This window comes from Protomyctophum bolini (genome assembly GCF_963924005.1).
Source record: "Protomyctophum bolini genome assembly, chromosome: 13".
NCBI lineage: Eukaryota > Metazoa > Chordata > Actinopteri > Myctophiformes > Myctophidae > Protomyctophum > Protomyctophum bolini.
The window spans coordinates 28,551,938-28,574,896 of NC_137874.1; the positions used below are offsets into that span (position 1 = coordinate 28,551,938).

The following is a 22,959-nucleotide window of genomic DNA, read 5'->3' on the forward strand; positions in this document are numbered from 1 at the left end:
AAAATGTTTTATTTCTTCCTTGTGTCTTCTATTCTAGAAGTGTCATTGGGACATGAAGTGGATTGGGGCTTCAGAAGAGGGTTTGAGGACTCCCGCCACTCCCATCACTGCCATGTTGATAGGCAAGCATCCATCTTTAAGCTCCTGCCATGTCACTTCCTTCCTGCTGGTTCTCCTCCTCCTCCCGGGCATTTCATACGCATCTCAAGACAGCTCCAGCCATGCAGCCGGAAGTGATGCGCCAGGCAACTGTTCTGGCGAGGACAGCTGCTCTGAAGGAGTTGTCCTGCCCACCTGGAATCCACAGAATCCCTCGGTGGGCGATAAGGTGGCACGTGCCATTGTTTACTTTGCGGCTCTCATCTACATGTTCCTGGGCATGTCCATCATCGCGGACCGCTTCATGTCCTCCATCGAGGTCATCACCTCCCAGGAGAAGGAGATCACAATCAAGAAACCCAACGGCGAGACGACCACGGCCACCGTGCGCGTCTGGAATGAGACGGTGTCCAACCTCACCCTGATGGCCCTGGGCTCCTCCGCTCCAGAGATCCTGCTCTCCGTCATCGAAGTGGTCGGCCATAAGTTCGAAGCGGGCTCCCTCGGGCCCAGCACCATCGTGGGCAGCGCTGCTTTTAACATGTTTATCATCATTGCCATCTGCGTGTACGTGGTGCCGGAAAATGAAACTCGCAAGATAAAGCATCTGCGGGTGTTCTTCGTTACCGCTGCCTGGAGCGTGTTTGCCTACATCTGGCTGTATCTCATCCTGGCTGTGATTTCCCCAGGAGAAGTAGAGGTGTGGGAAGCGGTCCTCACCTTCCTCTTCTTTCCCATCTGCGTGGTGCAGGCCTGGATTGCAGACAGACGTCTGCTCGTCTACAAGTACATGCATAAGCATTACCGCGTCAAAAAGGATCACGGCATCATCATTGAAACGGAGGCCATGTTCACCAAAATGGACTTGGAGATGGACGGTCAGGGCATCAACTCCAACTCTCACCCCAAAGACGTTCTGGATGGCATGCTGGAGGGGGTAGAGGAAGGTGGGGGCGGGGACAGCCCAGGACAGGACCAGGAGGAAGAGGCTCGTCGGGATATGGCCCGGACGCTGAAAGAGTTGAAACAGAGGCACCCTGAGAAGGACATGGAGCAGCTGATCGAGATGGCCAACTACCAGGTGCTGGTCCAGCAGCAGAAGAGCCGGGCGTTTTATCGCATCCAGGCGACACGCATGATGATTGGAGCCGGAAACATTCTGAAAAAGCACGCTGCCGACCAAGCAAGAAAAGTGGTGAGCTGTCATGAGGCAAGTGGCCAAGAAGAAGATCCCCATACTATCTACCTACAGTTTGAGCCTTCTCACTACCAGTGCTTTGAGAACTGTGGTTCTATGAAGTTGTCTGTCACGCGTCATGGGGGAGAGAGTGGCTGCACTGTGAAGGTAAGAGACTGTGATTTTTGGCAAACTTTACCATTTACCGTGGTTGACATTATGCGTTCGCCCCCTTGGTGTCAAATCACTCCTACGATTAAGTACACTCACTTTACCACTTGAAATGGATTATAGTAGTGTAATGGATGAGGGGGTGTGTGCTCAAAATCATTGGAGTGAGAGTTGAGGGTTTGCGCAAGGTTAAACAAAATCCATCTTCAGTTGAATTTCTAAACTGGTTTAGAATTGCAATTAAATAATAAAGAACAAGCATGGTTGTGCAAATAAGAAGCTTTCCATTTCACATGGTGTAGTGACAACTGGACCCAGTATAATACAATTAAGACCTGTCGCTGGACTACTGACATTAAATAGACGTGTCACAGCTCACAGGACTCACATTGGTGCAATTTATAAGATATTGCATATCATGCATGACACACAAGTCTTAAGTAGACAACAGACACTATGTACACAGTATGCTGTATTCCTTTCAGTAAGAGGATGAGAGAAGCGGGAGCACTTCTAGGCCAGATGCTTACATGTTTTTCTGTGCTATGTGATGAGTTTTGTAACCTATTCAAGCACCAACAAAGTCCCTGTGTGCCCACAGGTGGACTACCGCACTGAAGACGGGACTGCCAACGCTGGCTCTGACTACGAGTTCGCTGAAGGCACACTTGTCTTCAAGCCTGGAGAGACGGTGAAAGAGTTCACCGTTGGAGTCATTGATGATGACATATTCGAAGAGGACGAGCACTTCTATGTGCACCTCAGCAACCCCCGTATCGCGCACCGCGCAGAGGTTTCCATCTTAGAACCCAACTCCATCACCTCAAGCAACAGCATGGTGGGTATCTTGCCCCACATTCCGCCAAAGGCAGCCCTGGGAAACGCTCACTCTGCAACAGTGACCATCTACGATGACGACCATGCCGGTATTTTCACGTTCGAGAGTGAGACCTCACGAGTCAGTGAGAGCATCGGCAGTATGCAGGTGAAAGTTCACCGTACATCCGGTGCCAGGGGAAAGGTGGCCATTCCGTACCACACCATAGAGGGCACTGCCAAAGCTGGGGAAGACTACGAGGAAGTCTCGGGGAAACTGGAGTTTCAGAACGACGAGACCATGTGAGTCACTCACCATCATGTTGCATTCTCACAAATTCAGGAATTTGAAATGATGTCACTGTCAAAATCCTATTTAATTATGAATTACTCTGTAATAAACCATTTGTGGCAGGGAGCCTGCCTAAAGTATGGCAGTGGCCTAGAGATGAGAGATGCAGCTTTACAACTAACATTCAGGTTTAAGAGTTTTAAATCTCAGAGCTGGCTGGGGAAATCTGGGCAGAGAAAGTGAAGGGGAAATGATCTCCTCTTCGTCAATAACGTCTGAGCCCTTGAGCACTAAAATCCTATATTGCTCCGGTAAACTGTTCTGTGGCTAAGAGTAGAAAACTGTGGTAGTGCTCCCTGAAGAGAACATAATATATGTAACTGAAACAGGGAGTTGTTTGTTAGCCTCCCAGGCCTGGGATGAAATCCCAGCACACAATTCTTTCTTGACACTTCCCAGTGCTGTTGCCCTCTCCGCATCTCTGCTTCAATAAAGGCAGAACAGACTTCCCATATTTAGAGAGTAGACTTTACACCACTGTGCTTGCAATCTACTAATGCCCATTGGCAGTTGATGGGGTAAGTAGATTTAACTGTTATTGAGGAAGAGAGATTGTGATTTGTATGTGATTTGGGTGATGAGTAAAGCATGGAAAGTGAGGCAGGATAGGTTATACTGTGTAGGCTGTGGCGCAGTTGTAGCTCAGGAGGTAGAGCACGACGTCCAGTGATCCGTGGGTCAAGACACTGAACCCCACATTGCCTCCAATGTGTTAGCTTGGAATGGATCCCCATTGATGATGTCACTAGTAGGCAGGTTTCTGGACTGTCCAAAGCCCTCCTTTGAGAGTGAGTTAACAAAAATGGTACCATATTATGGTAGAGAATTAGTGAGAACCAATATGAAGATGAAAATGGTGAAGTCGTCAACGATTCTGTGATATATAATTTGGGTAAAAGGTTAAAGCTATATTCTGATAATCATTGCTATAGAGTGTTTGTTCAGGGTTCTCCCCATTTGCCCAACTCCTTTATTTTCTGTTCAGCATCCCAATTTCCTCCAATCAGCAGAGAGAACCCATTATCAGCTTGAATGTTAGTGTTCCAGCTCCAATTCTGTCTGAATGTATTATCTAACATAGCAAGGGCCGGAGAGAAACATCTAGAAAAATGAGTGGGTGATGAACTATCAAAGCAGGCTTATATTTGTTTATAATTATCAGCTTATCTGACAGCAATTCATGCATGCAAAAGCAGAGAGGAGGACACTTTTCCATGACTGCTTAACTGCAAGCGACGTTTAGCTGACATTGACTCTATAATTCGTGTAAGTTCCGTAACATTTTAATAACTATGGAGAAAATAAGCAGATTTGAAATCCCAAAACAAAGTAATTGTCTGAAAATGTATTTGATTATGTACAGTACGATACAGTATACTGTATGGCGGTATGTTTCTTTGAATGCATGCATACCTACTGTACTATAACATAACTGTCTTTACTGAAGACAATTTCAGACAGAGAGACAGACCGACAAACAGACAGACAGACAGACAGACAGACAGACAGACAGACAGATACAGCAGACAGATAGATGGATAGATATGCTCTTTTTGATATTTGTCATACAATAAAGTATATAGGTCAGGACTTATATTGTTCGAATACAGGCTACTGTAATATAAAACCATGGCTGAATTAAGAGTGCATGTATGTGCATGCTTGCGTGTGTGTGCTTGGTGCTTGCGTACGTGTGTGTATATAAGAGCCAGATGAATATCTTCCTGTGAAGAGGATTTCAGGGCTGGTGTGTGGGTGTATTGTGTGGGTTGGTCGAAAGGGAAAAAAGCCAGGTGAATGTGCATTGTGTCAAAAGAAAAGATATTCCATTTTGTCCTGCCTAGCAGTTCAGACGGGAAATGATGAATTTATTTGTCAGTTTGTGTTGTTTTCGGTTAGTTTGCTTGTTCACCTGCACACACATACAGTATATCTGTGTGTATACCTGCCTCTATGCATTTGTGTGTGTGTGTGTGTGTGTGTGTGTGTGTGTGTGTGTGTGTGTGTGTGTGTGTGTGTGTGTGTGTGTGGCTGTCACATTCACTTTGAACACAAATCAAACACAATGTTGCTTTTAAAGGGGAACAAACGTAACAGCTGCTGAAAAGATAATTATGTAAATGGTGATAGTCAAGGTGCGCGCATAAGGATGAAAGTTAGTACTAACAATCTCCCACTCTGAAAGGAACAATGAAAACTGAATTCTTGTGGCTGCCTATTGCTAAGTCTGATATAGCCTTCTCTATGGCATTATTTAGTTCCAGGTCCCACTAAATCATCCTGACTCACTTGCACTTTTAGACCACGGTGATGCAATTCTTTCTTTGATGGGAGTAACCGCATCCACGTTAATGATGCCTCCTTCTGCAGTGTATGAGAGATACAGTACAACATTAAATGAATGCCTATATTTAGTCAGTTTAGTTTAAAAACAATCAATTGTAGTATTTGTCATCATTGTTGCATGTTTGTTTAGTACACAATGCATATTTGCTGCCATGCAATATTACATTATGTATCTACTAGACTTCCAGGCATGCTCTTCAAATCCAGTCCTATATTGTGCTGAATCTGACCGCCAGAATTTGTGCCATGCTTGGTGATGATTGGAGCAACGGTGTGCCTGTGGCCCCCAGGGGACCCTGATGTGGTCCCTAGTGTGACTATATTGTCATGACTCATGGCAGACCCCTGAATAGTGTTTGCGTTTGTTAGTAGATCAGCAACAATACATGTTGAAATAGAATTCAGGATGATATACAAAGTGATAAAGGGGACATTGTTTGTTTTTGTACTACTATGTGTGTCTGACTGTGAACATGCAGGCGTGCATGAGCTTCATGTGTCAGTGTTTATTTCTTTGGCGTTTCTTTTTCCTTTTATTCTGCTGACCAGACAGACAAAGTTTCTGTTTCAAACAGAGTTCGCTCTTTTTAATTGGGTTTTCTCCCTGGGCGGAATCTGAAAGATGACAGCAGTCAGCAGCAACGCTAAGGGGCTTGTGTGGGTGCACGTGTGTGTGTGTGTGTGTGTGTGTGTGTGTGTGTGTGTGTGTGTGTGTGTGTGTGTGTGTGTGTGTGTGTGTGTGTGTATGCATTGACATGTGTGTGGATGTTGTTTACACATGTTTGTTGGCATGCGATCTATGCGGGCATGTATGTTTATGTTCCTGTACTGTATGTGTTTGCGTGTCAGTATGTGTTTCCCTGCATGTATTGTTGAATTGTATGTTGTGTGGGGGGTCCCAGCAGATGAGGAGATGGCTCTGTGAATTCCCCATTAAATTAATCTGCACTGCAGTAAATAGGTTACGAGTTACCCCCCAACACACGCACGCACGCGCACACACATTCTCAGAGCTAAAATAAATGTCCACTTTTAATTTGGATAACTATTTAGCTCTGTATACTGGATATGGGGAAGATCTGCATAAAACCTTTATGCCTTCGTTTATTTACAGCCCATGTTCATTTTTGGCTGGCTTAGTGAGCCACACACACACACACGTGTGTGTGTGCGTGTGTGTGTGTGTGTGTGTGTGCGTGTGTGTGTGTGTGTGTGTGTGTGTGTGTGTGTGTGTGTGTGTGCATGTGTGCGTGTATGTATGTAATGGGAGCAGTTATGTAAGCAAAGATGAAAGTGAACTGTGAACTGTGAGCGCAATGACTTCTCTGGGGGAAGTCGATACAGAGAGTCAGGGATATATTCTTTACTACTCACAGCTTATGCCGACAGGACTGGATCAATAATGACCCAAACATCAAGACGTGCAACATGAGAGAGTCATACTGGGTGAATCATTCACATGGACAAAAAAACGAAAAAGATTTTCTACCTTGCTTCAAGTACAGTATGCCACCAGCCTTTTTACAGTGTTTGTACTGGAAGACCCCATACTGCAAGTCCCATGTTAGACCCAGAAATGTTGGATAGTATAAACTTTTATGATTCAAATGTCCTTTATAGGCTTAGCAGATGAAATTAAACTTGGTTGCTAAAAGTTGAGGTCAACACATTTGGGCTATGGGCGTTTTTAGCCCAAAGGGTGTTTTTTGTGCAAATCTAATGCTTGGAATGGATTCAAAATCATGAAAAACCCCTAGTTTAATTTCATCTATTAGGTCTGTATAGATACGTTCTATCATAAAAGTCTATAGGCTGCTAATCACCATTTCTGGGTTCATGAAATTTCCAGTAGACCAGACGTTTTAACTCCAACTAATTTCAAGTCCACCAAAGAGTCTTTTGGAAAACTCTGAAAATGAATAGAATATTCTCCCCCAAAACCATTTCACCCGTGCAGTCACGTACAGAAATAAATCCTGCTGGAAACCAACTTAGTCAAAGCCGCTCTAAGCTAGCTCGCTATACCAGCTTAGTGGCCTTGTAGTCAAAGTGTCTGCCCTGAGATCCCGGGCAAGTCGACTTGCAAAGACTATAAAACAGTGGACCTAATTCCTCCCTGCTTGGCAATCAGCATCAACGTTTACTTTGGATGGAGGGTAAAAGTCCCTGCAACATACTATAGCATCAGGGTGTACATGTACATCAAGCTGCCTGATGCTATGGCAACAGGAGCTAATGAGCTATGAGACACACAGCTTGGGAACTGTTTCTCTTTCAGTCTAGATAGCTAGCTAGATAGCAGAAATATTATTTAGCAGAAATAATAATGCAAGATATACCGTACCGGACCGGGTTCATGAAAACCCTTTTGGTCCGAATAGCAGATGACTGTTCTCTACTTTTACGACTCTCCACATCATGGTTTGTATTATACATAACTGCTCTTTTTTAGAGTGCTTGTATGGAACAATGACAATTTCTACATTCTAAGCAATAATACATGAGTGTGTGCTACAACAGTATACTGTGAGATATTGGACCTGAGCAGCAATGCCCTGTTTCACATCCATACAATTGCACAGATCCACCTATAATCCAGTTTGGTAATTATGTGACCTGCTCAAGGGCATCACAACAATGGTGGTTGAGAATAGTTCCCAAACCTCCAGGAATTTGAACAGATGACCTTCTGAACAGAAACGTTACTCCACTGCCACCCGGCTTATCTAATTAGACCTACTGTGGAAGTATATCTTCTGGAGTTTGCATGCTGAGTCTCTTATGTCCATGCATTAAAGGGGTAGATCATCCCCTAATTATTATTATTATTATTTTCTATCAATTACTCCCCCCATGAAGCCTTGAATTATAGCCTGTCGCTAAGTCCCACGCCAGCCCGTTGTTGGCCAATACCACATTAGCAACGGTTACTATAGGTTAGGAAACTCGGTCAAGCTTGCAATGCTGGTCAAAATTGTTAAGCAGTGTCAATATTTGCTGTACAGCATGTGTGGGTTTGTTTTCTTACCTTATGAGCAAATTAGTCCATTCCATGAATTATTTCGCTCCATTGTGCAGTTTAATAGTATCTATAAAAATAGGCTCTCATTGACCATTGTAACGGGGAAACAGCTCTCAAAATCAGCCAGTTAGCACATAAGCGAACACAACAAAAGCTGATTCTGACAGTTTATGACATCAGGAAAACTCATGGCATCTTATTTTCGTCTTTTGATAGATTTATAAAGTAACTATATTGGTTGGAGATATACAGTGAAGCGGTTCTGGTGTTCCTCGTTTGTAAACAATTAAGTCGCCATGCTGTTTGAGATGCACCCAGCTGCAGTCCCAGACATTTCTCCTAAAGCATCTCCCTCAAACACGTCCAAAATTGTGTATGGTGTTTGCGACAAGTGGACGAGATCAAATGCATTTGTTTACAAACAACGTTCTGGATGGTAAGTCTGGGACCGAGGCTACTTCAGACCAATCAGATCGTTTTGTAGGCAAACAGGAACTTAATTTCCACACAAACTTGACAGGGTTGCCAAGTCTGCTTATTTCCCGCTACTTTTGGCCTAAGGCTAATAATTAGTACTGTAATACATTACCAAAACATGAATTATCATAGATATAGGCCTACATATTATTTATAATGATAAATGCATACAATATTTTTATTAGGATTATATATGGTCATATTATTGTGTTTGTTTTGGCTTGTTTTTCCTTAATTGGCTTTAAGAGTTGGCTTGTTTTTGGAGGTGGGTTGGCTTATATCTCTCACACAATGTGGCAACACCGAAGTCAAAACAAAAACATTACAGTTGATATTTTTTATTAAAAATAAAATCGGCTTAGTGTTCTAAAAGAGTGAGTTTGAGAGTTGTTTCCCTGTTACAATGGAAGTCAATGAGAGCCTATTTTTATTTCTAATATGTAGGCTACTATTAAACTGCACAACGGAGCGAAATAATTCATGGAATGGACTTGCTCATAAGGTAAGAAAACAAACCCACACATGCTGTACGTCAAATATATTTATTGACACTGCTTAACCATTTTGACCAGCATTGCAAGCTTGACCGAGGATCCTAACCTAGTAACCGTTGCTAATGTGGTATTGGCCAACAATTGCGGGCTTGGGTGGGACTTAGCGACAGGCTAATTCATAGGCTTTCATAGACTCATCACTGCATCCAGAGTCCAGAGCAATTCTAAGTTCCTCTTATGAAAGTTAAGCAAACACAGAGAGAGACAGAGACAGAGACAGAGAGAGAGAGAGAGAGAGAGAGAGAGAGAGAGAGAGAGAGAGAGAGATATACGTATATTATATACGAGACAAAAAAGGGACTCCTGCACATCCAAAAAGACCCGTAGGAGGTGTAAGTCTAGTTAGCAGGCATAGACATCAAAAAAGAGAGAAAAACCTTCCCTGGAGTGTGCAGTCCCTTCCTTTGATACGTATATATATATATATATATATATATATATATATATATATATATATATATATATAAATATATATATATATATATGAATGAAAGAGTGTAAAACTCTATACATGGATTCCAAGCTTTGTGTTAATTCTGAAGATTGTTTTTCATTATGCCAGAGGGACATGTTTTCTCTATTTAGGTAATTTGTCAGTGGAGAACACCACACTGCAGATTAGAGGTTTTCAGGTTTTAATGCGGGCAAGACTTGTTTGTTGTTTGTTTGGAGGATTCTTGCTTAGTCTTCTAATTGGTCTTTATTATACTCTTCTCTCTTCTCCTGACGTCGCCTAACCGCCAATCTCCAGAGATTTTGTTACACCTCTCATATTTTATTGACAATATACCGCATATCAGTGAGTCCTGCATGTCTTCTTGTATAGTATGACACAAATTTAATTAACCAATCATGTGTCATTTATCCCATAGCATGAATAATAACCATGGATTATTCATTCACATGCGATTTAGAAACAGTGTGCAGAAAATCAACGGTTGTAAGTGTTAGAGGCTAGTATTACCAGTTAGTACCATGCAGTAAGACGCCCTGAGGGCGAGATGCGCTGAAACAACAGGTCTGGAAATGCCCATATATTATAATATGGGCATATATATATTTAATTTTTTTACGTTTTAGGGCGCAAAATGTGTACTAATTAGGAAGGGCCAACCCAGTTAGGGCCCAGGGCCGGGCCTTCATTTTCGGGCCTGTTGAGAACTCTAGTTTTTGCCGCCTGCCGGTCGCGGCTGCGCTAATAACTTTGGGGCGAGCCTGTCTACAGTTTGAATGGACAGGTAAAGGGTGACTTCGAAGAGGAAGGACGGGTGGCTCCATATATGCAGATCTAGGTGATGATCCAGTCTTCTCCATGTATGGCTACCCAGGGTTTATGAGGTTAGTGTTGTGATCTTCATATATGGAGACAGCCATATATGGAGCGTGTCACGAGGCGTGATGGATTCACAGCATATATGGAGCGTGTCATGAGGCGTGATGGACGGACTGACTGGTTTTCAGGGTAATCTGCGACCTTTGGTCGCAATGAATCTGTTGGACATGATAGTGGTTTGTGGAAGCATTAGTTGTTAGTCAGTTATACGTCACATAATTATACTGTACTGTATACTTGGAAGAGTTAATGGCAAGTAAGTAGATGGCAAGTCACATATACTTGGAAGTTTTACTCATTGGTATAGTAGTGTAAACATCTATAACTGTAAGTCTTAGTTGCTCGTGCTGTAAAATACTTAGAAGTGTTAGTTCCTACTTCCTAGTATAGTAGAATACACCAAGCTACCCCAGGGTAATGGCGAGAAAAACATCTTACTGCTTCTTTGAAGAACAACGTATTGATTTGGGTTAATCTTTTCTCACAGTGGAGAGGATTTGCACTCCCTGCAGCTGTTTTTAAACCCTGCACTGATTTTATAGCCCAGAACAAATACACACTCAAGCATACACAGTTTTGTTTGATAGCAGAGATACATAATGTCTTTCTATCTTTGGGGATTATAAAGATGTAGGGTGCTCATGGCTATGTCAAAAAGAGGGGGGAATGGAACACACAGGCAGGCTCTGATTAATAATTAATAATCAATTCTGGGATATGAAAGACAAGCATTAGTGACATCACAGGACAACATGACAAGTTTAATTATAAGTGAGTGTTGAGTAATAGCTTCACAGCAAGTGAATACAGCAAGTGAGTGTTAATATAACTTGGAGTGAAAAGGGGACCCATAGGGGTAAATATGTACACTGATACACAAATATGTACATTGATATCTGCACACTGTGGCATAGCACAGTGGCTTACAAGAGAAGGTCTTGTATCTTTATATTTTGGACAGTATAGTTTATGGTTATGCAGGAGAAACCAAGGGTGACAATCCCACCAATAGACTATAACATCAACCCTTCAAGAACAAGAACTTTACACTCCTTTTCTTAATTCCTCCAACATTGCAACAAGATCCTTAGCATTAGTAAAAACTCTCCAGGAAATCTCTGTTCTCCCATCAACATGGTTTTGACAAGTCACAGCGTATCAACATTGTGTAAAAGCCCCCTGGTTTGTGTTCCTCTGCCAGCCCATGTTTGAAAGTACCCAACCCATTGAGTGTATGTCGACAGAAATAGACACCCTCCCACACATCATTAGGGAGAAACACAGAAAGAAATAAGACTCAATGTGACAGTTTAGGAGAATGGAACAGGCTGAGGCACGCACGTTAGCTCACAACGAGGCATGGCAAGGAACCACACATGTAGACTATATGTAACCAGCCAGGGTCATGTGGCGTGACACATATTTCCCAGTTGGTTTGATGGGCTTGGAGTGCTCAGTGGGAGGGATTGTTACAAAACACAATAGAATGTTGTCACAAAAAATACTATTTATTTTGAACATCAATGTACATTTCTACGCTCTGTGACACCGTTGACACAATCTGAAATGTCCGGCTTTGTGGAACCTAGATGATTTCATTCTCATTCACTCGCTCATCTTGGTTGGAATTAGGTTGATGGCATGGATGGAGTATACCCTCTTGTGGAATGTTGAGGAACTACATTGCTGCATCAGAGACTAGTTCATGTTAAAATAGATTAATATTTTACCTGTGTCAAAATAGATGACAAATAGCAAAGATGCACAGCTTGGTATGGGTAACTAAGACATGTGGCAAGCTGAAGTTAGGTGTGGTGCTCCACAGCAGCAGTAGTGCATCTCCCTGGTCTAGCGCTTTGTAAAGGGGATCGACCTTGTTGATCGGCTGATACAGACAATTATATATTAGAAAAGAGGTGGGGTGGAAACAAGTAAAGGCGAGGCCAGCTGATACAACAGTAAGTGTGGACGGTCAATCTAAGCCATTTCAACTTACTTAAGTATATTGTTAAAGGACAACTTTAGTTTTTTTCAACCAAGGTTTTGCTGCTTTCATTTGCTGCTTTCTTTCGTTTTAGGGATTTTAGCAGTTTTTGACAGGGGGACGGGGGCATTCGAGCATGGGGCTAAATATGTATTTTTTTTTACAAAATGTTATGGCAATTTTTTTTTTAATTTACTATAGACTATACTAGACTCCAAGAAATTACATCTGGCCACAAAAGATCACAGGATCTATTGAATGTGACAAACTGACATATTGAGATACATACTGTATAAGCCTTCCCCCAGTAGGCTACCTTCACATTCCGTAGATCTTGTGATCTTCTGTGGCCAGATGTAATTTCATGGCGTTTATTAGGACCATAATAAAATAAATCACCATAAAATTGTGTAAGAAATTACATATTTAGCCCCATGCTCGAATGCCCCCGCCCCCCTGTCAAAAATAGCTAAAATCCCTAAAACGAAAGAAAGCAGCAAATGAAAAATAATTAACACTCATCTTTTACTTTATCTAATACCAACCTAAAACATGAACCTTGGTTGAGAAAAACTAAAGTTGTCCTTTAACACTGTAAATAGGCTATATTTTCCACAAATATACTCTACATATATTCAACTGTCAAATGCTGAATTGAAAACAACTGAAGGGCTGTTATACTGTTTTAGCACTGTATGTATAGAAGCAGGGCAGCCAACGTCAAACACATTCATTCAAATTATGACTCAAGATTCAAGATGGTTAATTTGTCACTCACTCATTGTTACAAGCAGCCAAATGTTGGACAGATGGAATGGAATGTATGGTCACATATTGCAGTTACAGTATATACACAAACATGCACACATCCCGACAGAATATTGATGCTGGGGTTCGAGTGGTTAAGCTTCGGTGCCAGAATCAGCTTTATACCTCGAGCAGCATTCACCTTACCACGCAACTAAACCTCAGCACCATGGACAGCACTCACTAACATACTGTAGTGTAGCATAACTCTTCAGCACCATGGACAGCACTCACTAACATACTGTAGTGTAGCATAACTCTTCAGCACCATGGACAGCACTCACTAACATACTGTAGTGTAGCATAACTCTTCAGCACCATGGACAGCACTCACTAACATACTGTAGTGTAGCATAACTCTTCAGCACCATGGACAGCACTCACTAACATACTGTAGTGTAGCATAACTCTTCAGCACCATGGACAGCACTCACTGACATAATACTGTAGTGTAGCATAACTCTTCAGCACCATGGACAGCACTCACTAACATACTGTAGTGTAGCATAACTCTTCAGCACCATGGACAGCACTCACTAACATAATACTGTAGTGTAGCATAACTCTTCAGCACCATGGACAGCACTCACTAACATAATACTGTAGTGTAGCATAACTCTTCAGCACCATGGACAGCACTCACTAACATAATACTGTAGTGTAGCATTACTCTTCAGCACCATGGACAGCACTCACTAACATAATACTGTAGTGTAGCATAACTCTTCAGCACCATGGACAGCACTCACTAACATACTGTAGTGTAGCATAACTCTTCAGCACCATGGACAGCACTCACTGACATAATACTGTAGTGTAGCATAACTTTTCAGCACCATGGACAGCACTCACTAACATACTGTAGTGCAGCATAACTCTTCAGCACCATGGACAGCACTCACTAACATACTGTAGTGTAGCATTACTCTTCAGCACCATGGACAGCACTCACTAACATACTGTAGTGTAGCATAACTCTTCAGCACCATGGACAGCACTCACTAACATAATACTGTAGTGTAGCATAACTCTTCAGCACCATGGACAAGGCGTGAGGAGTAGGACAGAAACACAGTCCATTCAAATCATTAACTTACTTAATCAGCACCGCTAACATGATTAGTGAATTCAAACCTGCCTGTTTTTAGGAAGCTGCTGGAAGTGCCGATTATTGATGATGAAGAGTATGAGAAGAACAAGACCTTCACCATCGTCCTGGAGGAGCCCATTCTGCTAGAGGTGGGACAGAAACACGGTAAGTCAACTTAGAGTCAGAGATACCAAATATTGACCATGTCATCTATGAGGGCCCCTATATCTGCCCAGGACCCTTGGAATCTTCCCAATGTCATACCGCTTTTTATTGACCCTAAGTGAACAACACCATATAACCCAAATCCAAGCTACGGCAAACCAATTGAACTATGAGTAATAATTTCATGAACTAATGTGCAATAAACCTTTACGCTGTCATAGTTAGATTAACACTGGATCTTACGGTGTATGATGCCCACTGTGGGTTGCCATGAATGTGCTCCTCCTCTGTAACCAGGAGACTCCAATGATAACAAGCCAGCAGTGGGGTTGGAGGATGTCGCCAAGATGGGCTGCCCCAGTCTGGGAGAACACACCCGGTTGGACGTCGTCATTGAAGAGTCCTATGAATTCAAGGTAACCGCAAGCAAAGCTCTTCGTGATCATTAATGGTAATCAATCACACAAACATGTTTTACACTCAGTGACAGGATTTTGGCTGGTGACATCATGCTTTACCTGTATGCCAACGGCAGCATATACTATAGGTCTATGTCCTGCTGTCCACCCTGACATTTATCAGAAACAGTCTGCAGGGCTAAGAATTCCAAATACATGTAATGAAAGGTGTTCTTTTACGGAATACAAAAGTTCAACAAAAGGTCCAAAGCACTCTTCTGGCAAAAGGTTTAAAAGCCTTTATTAAGATGGATATTTCACAGTGAAATTCTTAAGAAATTTGGACAGTGAATGTGCATGGCAAAACGGAAGTGTGTTACCACCCACCCACGCGTAGCTCTACAGACACTGGACAGCCTTCTTCAGTGTTCCCAGCTACCTTAATTGATTCCATTATTCAAAGTAGAAGATGCTCCGTGCACTGCAGTGCTACAGTACTCTCTAGGGTGCCAGTCAGCGCAGGGTAAATCAGAATAAACAACAGTGGTGCACAACAGGATAGTTAGATAGACATTATTTATTCATGAGGTTAAGACAATAAGAAAGTGTCCCCCATTCCCTTGATTTGTCCGGGTTTCGGGGTTGCTTAATGAGAACCTACTGCGGGACTATGGTTTTTTGAGCGGCTAATGTGACGTCATGTGGCATTGAAGTCTATGGACTTTTTACGGAACTTTGTATTCCATATAAACGTTTTAGGCCAAGTCAATGGCAAAATACATTTACTATGACTATGTGGGTGCCACAGTAAGTGCCACATTTCCGTGACGTCATGTGGCAGCCAAATCTATGGACTTTTTGCTGATTTCTTTTCATACAACATACTCAACGTACTCTACTCCTTCTTTCATGTGAACTTTAAGGATCATGCGATCTTGTGATCTTTAAGCCCTGGGACAGGTTGAGTGCTACAGGGCCTTCAAGGTTTGCTGCAGGGCAATAACTGTAGAGAAATATGTTTGGGGGATTTTAGGATTACAGGCTACAGATCAGAGAGCTGACAACAACAGGTTACAGAAGCAGACACAGGTGACGCAAACACAGGATCTGATAAACACTTACCTATTGCACCTATTTATTAATAATCGATTGAGGAGCAGTAATCCCAGCCCACTGTGTCGCAGTCTGTGCTGCTGTAATGGCCAACCCTCTCTCTCTCTCTCTCTCTCTCTCTCTCTCTCTCTGTAAAATATATTTGGATCACAATGAAATAATTGTGGGAGTCGATGGTACTTATATATTGCTGTAGGCGTGAGCAAGCATTCTGAAATGGGTGAGAGTGGGTGAGAGTGGGACAAAGAACACACTCCCCCCACCAGCCAGCCAGCCACCCACCCACCGAACACTCACCCCAAACACAAATCATACCCCTCGGGTTGAGAGCTCAGCAGCTGCAGCATACCCTGGCATGAGCCCAGTGGCAGCAGCAGACCTCGAACGGGAGCCCCGCAGCAACAACTGGCCCTGACACCAGCCACGTAACAGCAGCAGGACTGAGAGGACAGTTCCACAGCAACAACAGGCCCTGTCAACAACCCTGCAGCAGCAGTAGGCCCTGTTGACAACACTGATGGCAGCCCTGCAGCAGTGGCTGACCCTGATGACTGACCCACAACAGGCCCTCCACCCCCTGATCCTCACAAACAACTGAGGGAGGTGTCAGCGCGCCTAGATCCTAACATCTTTCTACTCTGATACAACCCAGAGCATCCCGTCAGGGGGCATGACTATATGGTATGGACAGGAAGGATGGTGAGGTTGGCTGAGCGCACCAAATGGAGCTCTCTCGCGTCCCTTTTTGTGGCAGAAATGTGTTGAATGCCAAATTTACATATCATTCATTCAAGGCTTCATGTTTTCGGTGAATTACTCCTGTAAGTCAAGAAAGACTCAAAACATAAGTCCCAGATATTATTAAAACAGAGTACAATTTATTCAGAGCTGTTCATGAACAGGGAAGAAGCAGAAGAGCAACTGTGCTCTCATACAAGATGCAGACTCTCTTCTACCCCTCGGTTGCTGCGCTGTTGCTATGCGAGAAGAGGAATCAGGTACCAAACTATCACTATTCTTGGCCTGCCGTAAACAACAATACCAGGATGTGGTCAACACCTCAACCCATGATTACAGAGGAGGGTCAGCAGACAGCACTTGGAGAGAGCACTAGTTTGTGATATTTGTGATTGTGACTAGTAGTAGATGTTTGTGACTAGTTTGTGATGATGCAAAATGAACAGTGCTGCTCAAGGTTTACAGCCGGGCTACACCGAGCCGTGCGTGGACTTTACTGTGTACAGTCCACAGCAGGTTGGAAAAACACGTGGATAGCGTGGGCCCCGGATACGCATGCTCTAAAAATAGGATCGGTTCTATTTTTTTATGTGCGTATGTGGCACATATGCGTATATTGTTGCAAATCTTCTCGCGCCCACAGATCTTGTGTAGCCAGGAGCGTTTTGCATGCGCATTATTTTCACACACTGCGCATATGTCACACGCTTGCACGCTCCGTGTAGCTCGGCCAATAGAAAGAGTCTTTTCCCTGCAGTTGTCCGAGCCCTAAACGCGGACATGGTCAAAATACGAAAACATAAGAACAAAATAATAACAAATGTACAAATATTTTACATTTAGCCTATACAGGCCATATACCACGAGGCTGTTTACTGTAAACATTTTACAGAGTATAAGATTGTATATTTCTCACTCACAGTAAGTGAAGGAAGTGAAGGAAAACAAAGACTAAATGTCTGTTTTGTTTTTTGTTGTTGTGGGGTGTGGCAGAACACGGTGGATAAGCTTATTAAGAAGACCAACCTGGCTCTGGTTGTGGGCAGCAGCAGCTGGAGAGAACAGTTCGTCAGCGCTGTGACTGTGAGTGCAGGTGAGTCTCCAGATGATCAACGCGTACAGCCCCTGATTTCACAAACCAGAGAGCCTCGGTGACATCTGCAGTACAGCAGTGGTGGAAAGTCATTTTTCAGTACTTTCAATTCTACTCCACTACATCGCAGGGGCAAATATTGTACTTTTTTATTTGATAACTTTAATAACTATAGAAATAAAGGCAGGTGTGCTTCCTCTGGATGCTGCCCATATAGTTTAGGCAGTGGGTGCTCAGCTATAAATTAATAATAATAATAACTTAAATCCTAAACCACCAAAGTGGAAAAAGCGGCTCTCCAAGGCAATCAGCCTTCCTCGGAGCAGATTAAAATTCTGCTCTGAAGAAGGGCGACTTTAGTGCCAAATATAAGGACTGGCAGAGAAATGATCATATAAAAATGCATAAATGTGCTGCCGCCGCCCAAATAAGTTACTAGATAGACCACTGATGCCCCCCCCCCCCCCCCCCCCCCCCCCCCCCCACACACACACACACACACACACACACACACACACTAAGCCCCATGTTCTGCCTGATCCATTTCATGAGTCTATTTTGCATATTGTGTGCATGTGTATTTCTTTTATAACGAGCTACAGAATGAATTTCACATTTAGGACAAATAAAGTCTTGAAATGGCGCATCCCAGAGTACTGCACTGGCTATAAAATAATCACCCCCGGGAACCGTTGGTTCTACTAACAGACATGATTTAGTGAGTAACACTCTCGGGCACTTTCAATATCATACAGCCCTGCGACAGTCTTCACTGCTCCACTGCTATTTGCTAGATTATTCCGAAATATACGCTGTGCTTGTCTTTGGTTTGTTTTTAGTCCCACTTGTATTATACTTTGTTTGAAAAACAACATCCAATAAGCCTATATTCATGGCATTAAAAATGCATTACATGGCAAATATTTTATGTAGCTATCAAATGTAATTGCCCACTCCAGTCTAGTCTCAGCTAAAATAACTGGGGAGTTAAAGTTACAGTAGATGTACACAATACAGAGAAGTATTATTATTAACATTATTATTATTATTTCATTGCCAATGCAAACTACTTGGAAACCAGGGCATTTTGGAAAGAGGCTGACTTGGAGTTTAGATCTCACCTGGTTTTGGAAAGGGGCTGACTGGAGTTTAGATCTCACCTGGTTTGGAAAGGGGCTGACTTGGAGTTTAGATCTCACCTGGTTTTGGAAAGGGGCTGACTTGGAGTTTAGATCTCACCTGGTTTTGGAAAGGGGCTGACTTGGAGTTTAGATCTCACCTGGTTTTGGAAAGGGGCTGACTTGGAGTTTAGATCTCACCTGGTTTTCTAGAAGAAGCGGCACGATACATGGCATACTTCCTTTTCTATTTGGGTAGCTCGATGAGACCATAAGAAAAAAATAAAAGAAGGCAACTTTCATACTGGGTTAAAAGCCAAGGAATAAAGATGCTTTTTAAGACAGAATTTAAAAATCAAATGACCCACATGGGAATGGCGTGACTCCAATGGGGATCTTGAACTTCATCTGGCAGCCAGTGATGTCAGTCGTCGACTTTATGATGCAGGGTACGACTCCAAATTCGGCCAAGGTTTCAACCTATTCAGAGCTGGACTTCCATTATTATTATATTATTACTAGAACAGTGCCTGTTGGGCACCGGCCTATGATTTGTCTTATGCACAATTATGTCGTGTGTGTCTGTATTCCTTTTCTGGCCATACAGTATATGGAGTTCTGTGATGACATGAGTACCCTATTGGCCAATGGTCGTGGGCTTCGCATAATCACTGTTTGGCATGGCCCTCTACCATGTTGCAGAGTTTCGCGAAAACCGACTGCACGGTTCAGCAAGAACTGCTATTTTTGGCGGAAGGAGGAGGAGGAGGAAAGAAAAAAAACAATAAGGGACCAAGGTGCCTTCAGGACGGGCTTGGTCCCTTACAATTCTTTCCATTTGTAGGATCTCAGAATTAATCCGAAAGGGACCATTTGGACTCCTGGTGGGCCCGGACCAGACGTTAAGAAACAGAGACATAACGTGTAAATATTATCTGCATATAGTCAATGGCTCTCTCTCTCTCTCTCAGGTGATGACGACGAGGAAGACAGTGGGGAAGAACGTTTACCTTCCTGCTTCGATTACATCATGCACTTCCTGACAGTGTTCTGGAAGGTTCTGTTTGCGTTTGTCCCGCCCACAGAGTACTGGAATGGCTGGGCCTGCTTCTTTGTCTCCATCTCCCTCATAGGTGCTCTGACAGCCGTTACGGGTGACTTAGCCTCTCACTTTGGTTGCACCGTCGGTCTCAAAGATTCTGTCACTGCTGTTGTGTTTGTGGCCCTCGGCACTTCCGTCCCAGGTGGGTGTCTACATTACAGGGTCTGGTTTGTCTATAGGCTATATAGCCTCTAGACCAGTGGTTCGCAAACAGTGTGCCATGTGACAAATCTAGGCTTGCCTTGGGATTTAGTGACAACCACACCTAATTATAGCTAAAACTATAAAAAGTTAAGAATATTTTCATTCTCTCTCTCTCCAAAGGGATGGGCACACATAGGCCTACTTATTAAGTTACAGCACACTCTCCCAGGCAGCCTACTAGGACCATGATACTGTGTTGAAGTGAGCGCAAGCACGCACGCACACATGCACGCTGTATCATAGCAGCTGACATGGAGCATAATCAATGAAGAACCATTAGGCAAAAATTACAATTATGACCTTTGACATCTTCAATCATGTAGTAATCCACAATCAATGGCGGACACTGTTGTGGAGTTTGCCCAGTAAAGGTGAACTCCCCAGGATACAACTGTTGTAGCTCCTCCAGGGACTGCTGACTAACTTTGCAGGCTAACATTTAGGCTACTCTCAGAGAGGCTTCTCATTTGTATTTAATCATAAACAAAGACGTGAGTTTCCGGGATGAAGAAAAACCAATCTGCCGCATTCTATAGAAACAGCAAATAACAACACAAGCACATGATAGTGTCATGAACCCTTTCAACCTGGCGTCCCTATTTTGGAAATGTCATGATAGGTGAAATATAATGCCCCTCTTGTCTGCCTTGTGCTTCTGTCACAACATTCACATACGATCCTCTGTATTCCCACAGACACATTCGCTAGTAAAGTGGCTGCCATTCAGGACCAGTACGCCGATGCCTCCATCGGTAACGTGACGGGCAGCAACGCCGTGAACGTGTTCCTGGGCATCGGCGTGGCATGGACCATTGCATCCGTGTACTGGAAGACCCAGGGGAAGAAGTTCCACGTGCAGCCCGGCTCGCTGGCGTTCTCCGTCACTCTCTTCACCATCATGGCGCTGGTGTGCGTGGCCATCCTCATGTACCGCCGCCGATCGAACGTGTCAGGCGGCGAGCTTGGGGGCCCACGGACAGCCAAGCTCATCACTGTCTTCTTCTTCGTCTCCGTCTGGTTCTTCTACATCCTGTTGTCCTCACTAACGGCCTACTGCCACATACCTGGCTTCTGAGACAGAGGGAGAAACTTGTCTTTACATTGTAGTCTATATTCATGAACGTTTGTATAATGTTTGTATTCTTATTTATTATTGATGCTGTACAGTATCTGATCAACACTGGAACTTTGAACTTTTGAACTTTTCTAACCATCTACTATGTTATGGAGGTTTGCTTTAGGTACTGGGATTTTAACAAGTTCCAATTAATGTGGATCAATTCTATTCAATGCTATTATTACAGTGTCAAATCAAGTTGTCTCAAGACACTTTACATACAGTATACAGCAGACACCCAACGTTTTCCCTCCTGAAAAACCATCTGGTGACATGACAGTGGCACGGCAAAACTCTTTAACGGGAGCCGGGAGGAAACCACCAGGCTCCAGTGGTTGGCCATCTGCCTCGACTGTGTTGGGGCGACAGAGAGGGAGAGGTACACAGAGACAGAGAAAGGGTGGGAGAGAGGGAGAGAGAAAGGCAGAGAGAGAAGGGAGACCCAAAACTGGACACTAACAATAATAATAATGAGAACAGCAACAATAGCAACCACTATAATTACAATAATAACAATTACAACAGTCAGCAGGCTTATTCCATGGAAACCCTCGATCGTAGACAAGCTTGGATCCTAAATCATAATTGATGGAAGCCTGTGAAATGAGAAAGCACAAACAATTAAGGAAAGAAGTAACAGAAAGTCTGTTGGTATATGAATGCATAGCCGACAGGCTTCTTTTGTTTAAAGTGGAAAATTTGGTATATAGTATTTTTTATTGGCCTAAAATATTGTCTATATACATACAGTCATGAATCCACTTGCTGACCGGCTGTTAGTATTGGGCAATCTTTTTTTTATAGGTGTTTCTTGTTACCCTACCATTAACATCCTATGGCTGGCAAAAAATTAAGATTTTCCTTTTGCTTTAAGTAGCATGTGACATCAAACTATGGGTTTTTCATGATTCTGAATCCATTCCAAGCATTAGTTTTGCACAAAATACACTCCTTGGGCTAAAAGCAGCCATAGCCACTTGCCCAAATGTGACCCAAGGAGTCTATTTTGTGCAAAACGAATGCTTAGAATGGATTCAGAATCATGAAAACCCCCTAAGTTTGACATGTCACATGCTACTTAAAGCATTGACATTTTTTACATTTTTGCCTGCCATAGAATGTTAATGATAGGGTCACAGGAAGCCCCTATAAAAACATTGCCCAATACTTCCGTGCGCATGCACGCACGCACTCACGCACGCACGCAAGCACGCACACACCCCGACATTCCTATAAACGGCTACAGTAACCTCTTGGCAGAGCCATGCCATAAAAATCTACCCTGCAGAAAACAACTTGAAGCCTATTTCAGATATTAAAGTATTAATATCCCCACCAAGTGGCTTGCATTGAAGCCAAATATGAAAACAGATTATCTGGTGCACCACAATGGTGTCTATTCCATTAATATACCACATAACACTGTCAAACGTCTTTGGCAGTGGCATGGTTCATAACATAAGACCAAAGCATCTTGTGCAATTATTTGATAATATTTTAATTGTAATTTTAATTGCCAAAAGATTGAGTATACGTTTGAAAAGAATGTAAAATTCATATAGACTTTATAATGTTTTCTACTACTTTGAAAGGAAATGTGAAATGAAAATAGAAAGTGCATGGTACTATGGTACTGCATTACACTTGACGTTTTTAACAAAATAATCGAGAATAGTGTTAAGA

At 43.0% G+C, this 22,959-nt stretch overlaps 1 protein-coding gene across 1 annotated transcript; it reads left to right on the forward strand.

Moving 5' to 3' along the window:
* Positions 1–226: 226 nt before the first annotated feature.
* Positions 227–21,234, forward strand: slc8a4a (solute carrier family 8 member 4a; the record flags this gene model as incomplete). The annotated part of the gene is made up of 7 exons (XM_080779682.1): positions 227–1,444; positions 2,049–2,566; positions 14,287–14,393; positions 14,691–14,809; positions 17,636–17,735; positions 19,825–20,097; positions 20,855–21,234. The coding sequence occupies exons 1-7, from the start codon at positions 368–370 to the stop codon at positions 21,232–21,234; spliced, it is 2,574 nt and encodes an 857-aa protein (XP_080635808.1). The 5' UTR covers positions 227–367.
* Positions 21,235–22,959: the final 1,725 nt, after the last annotated feature.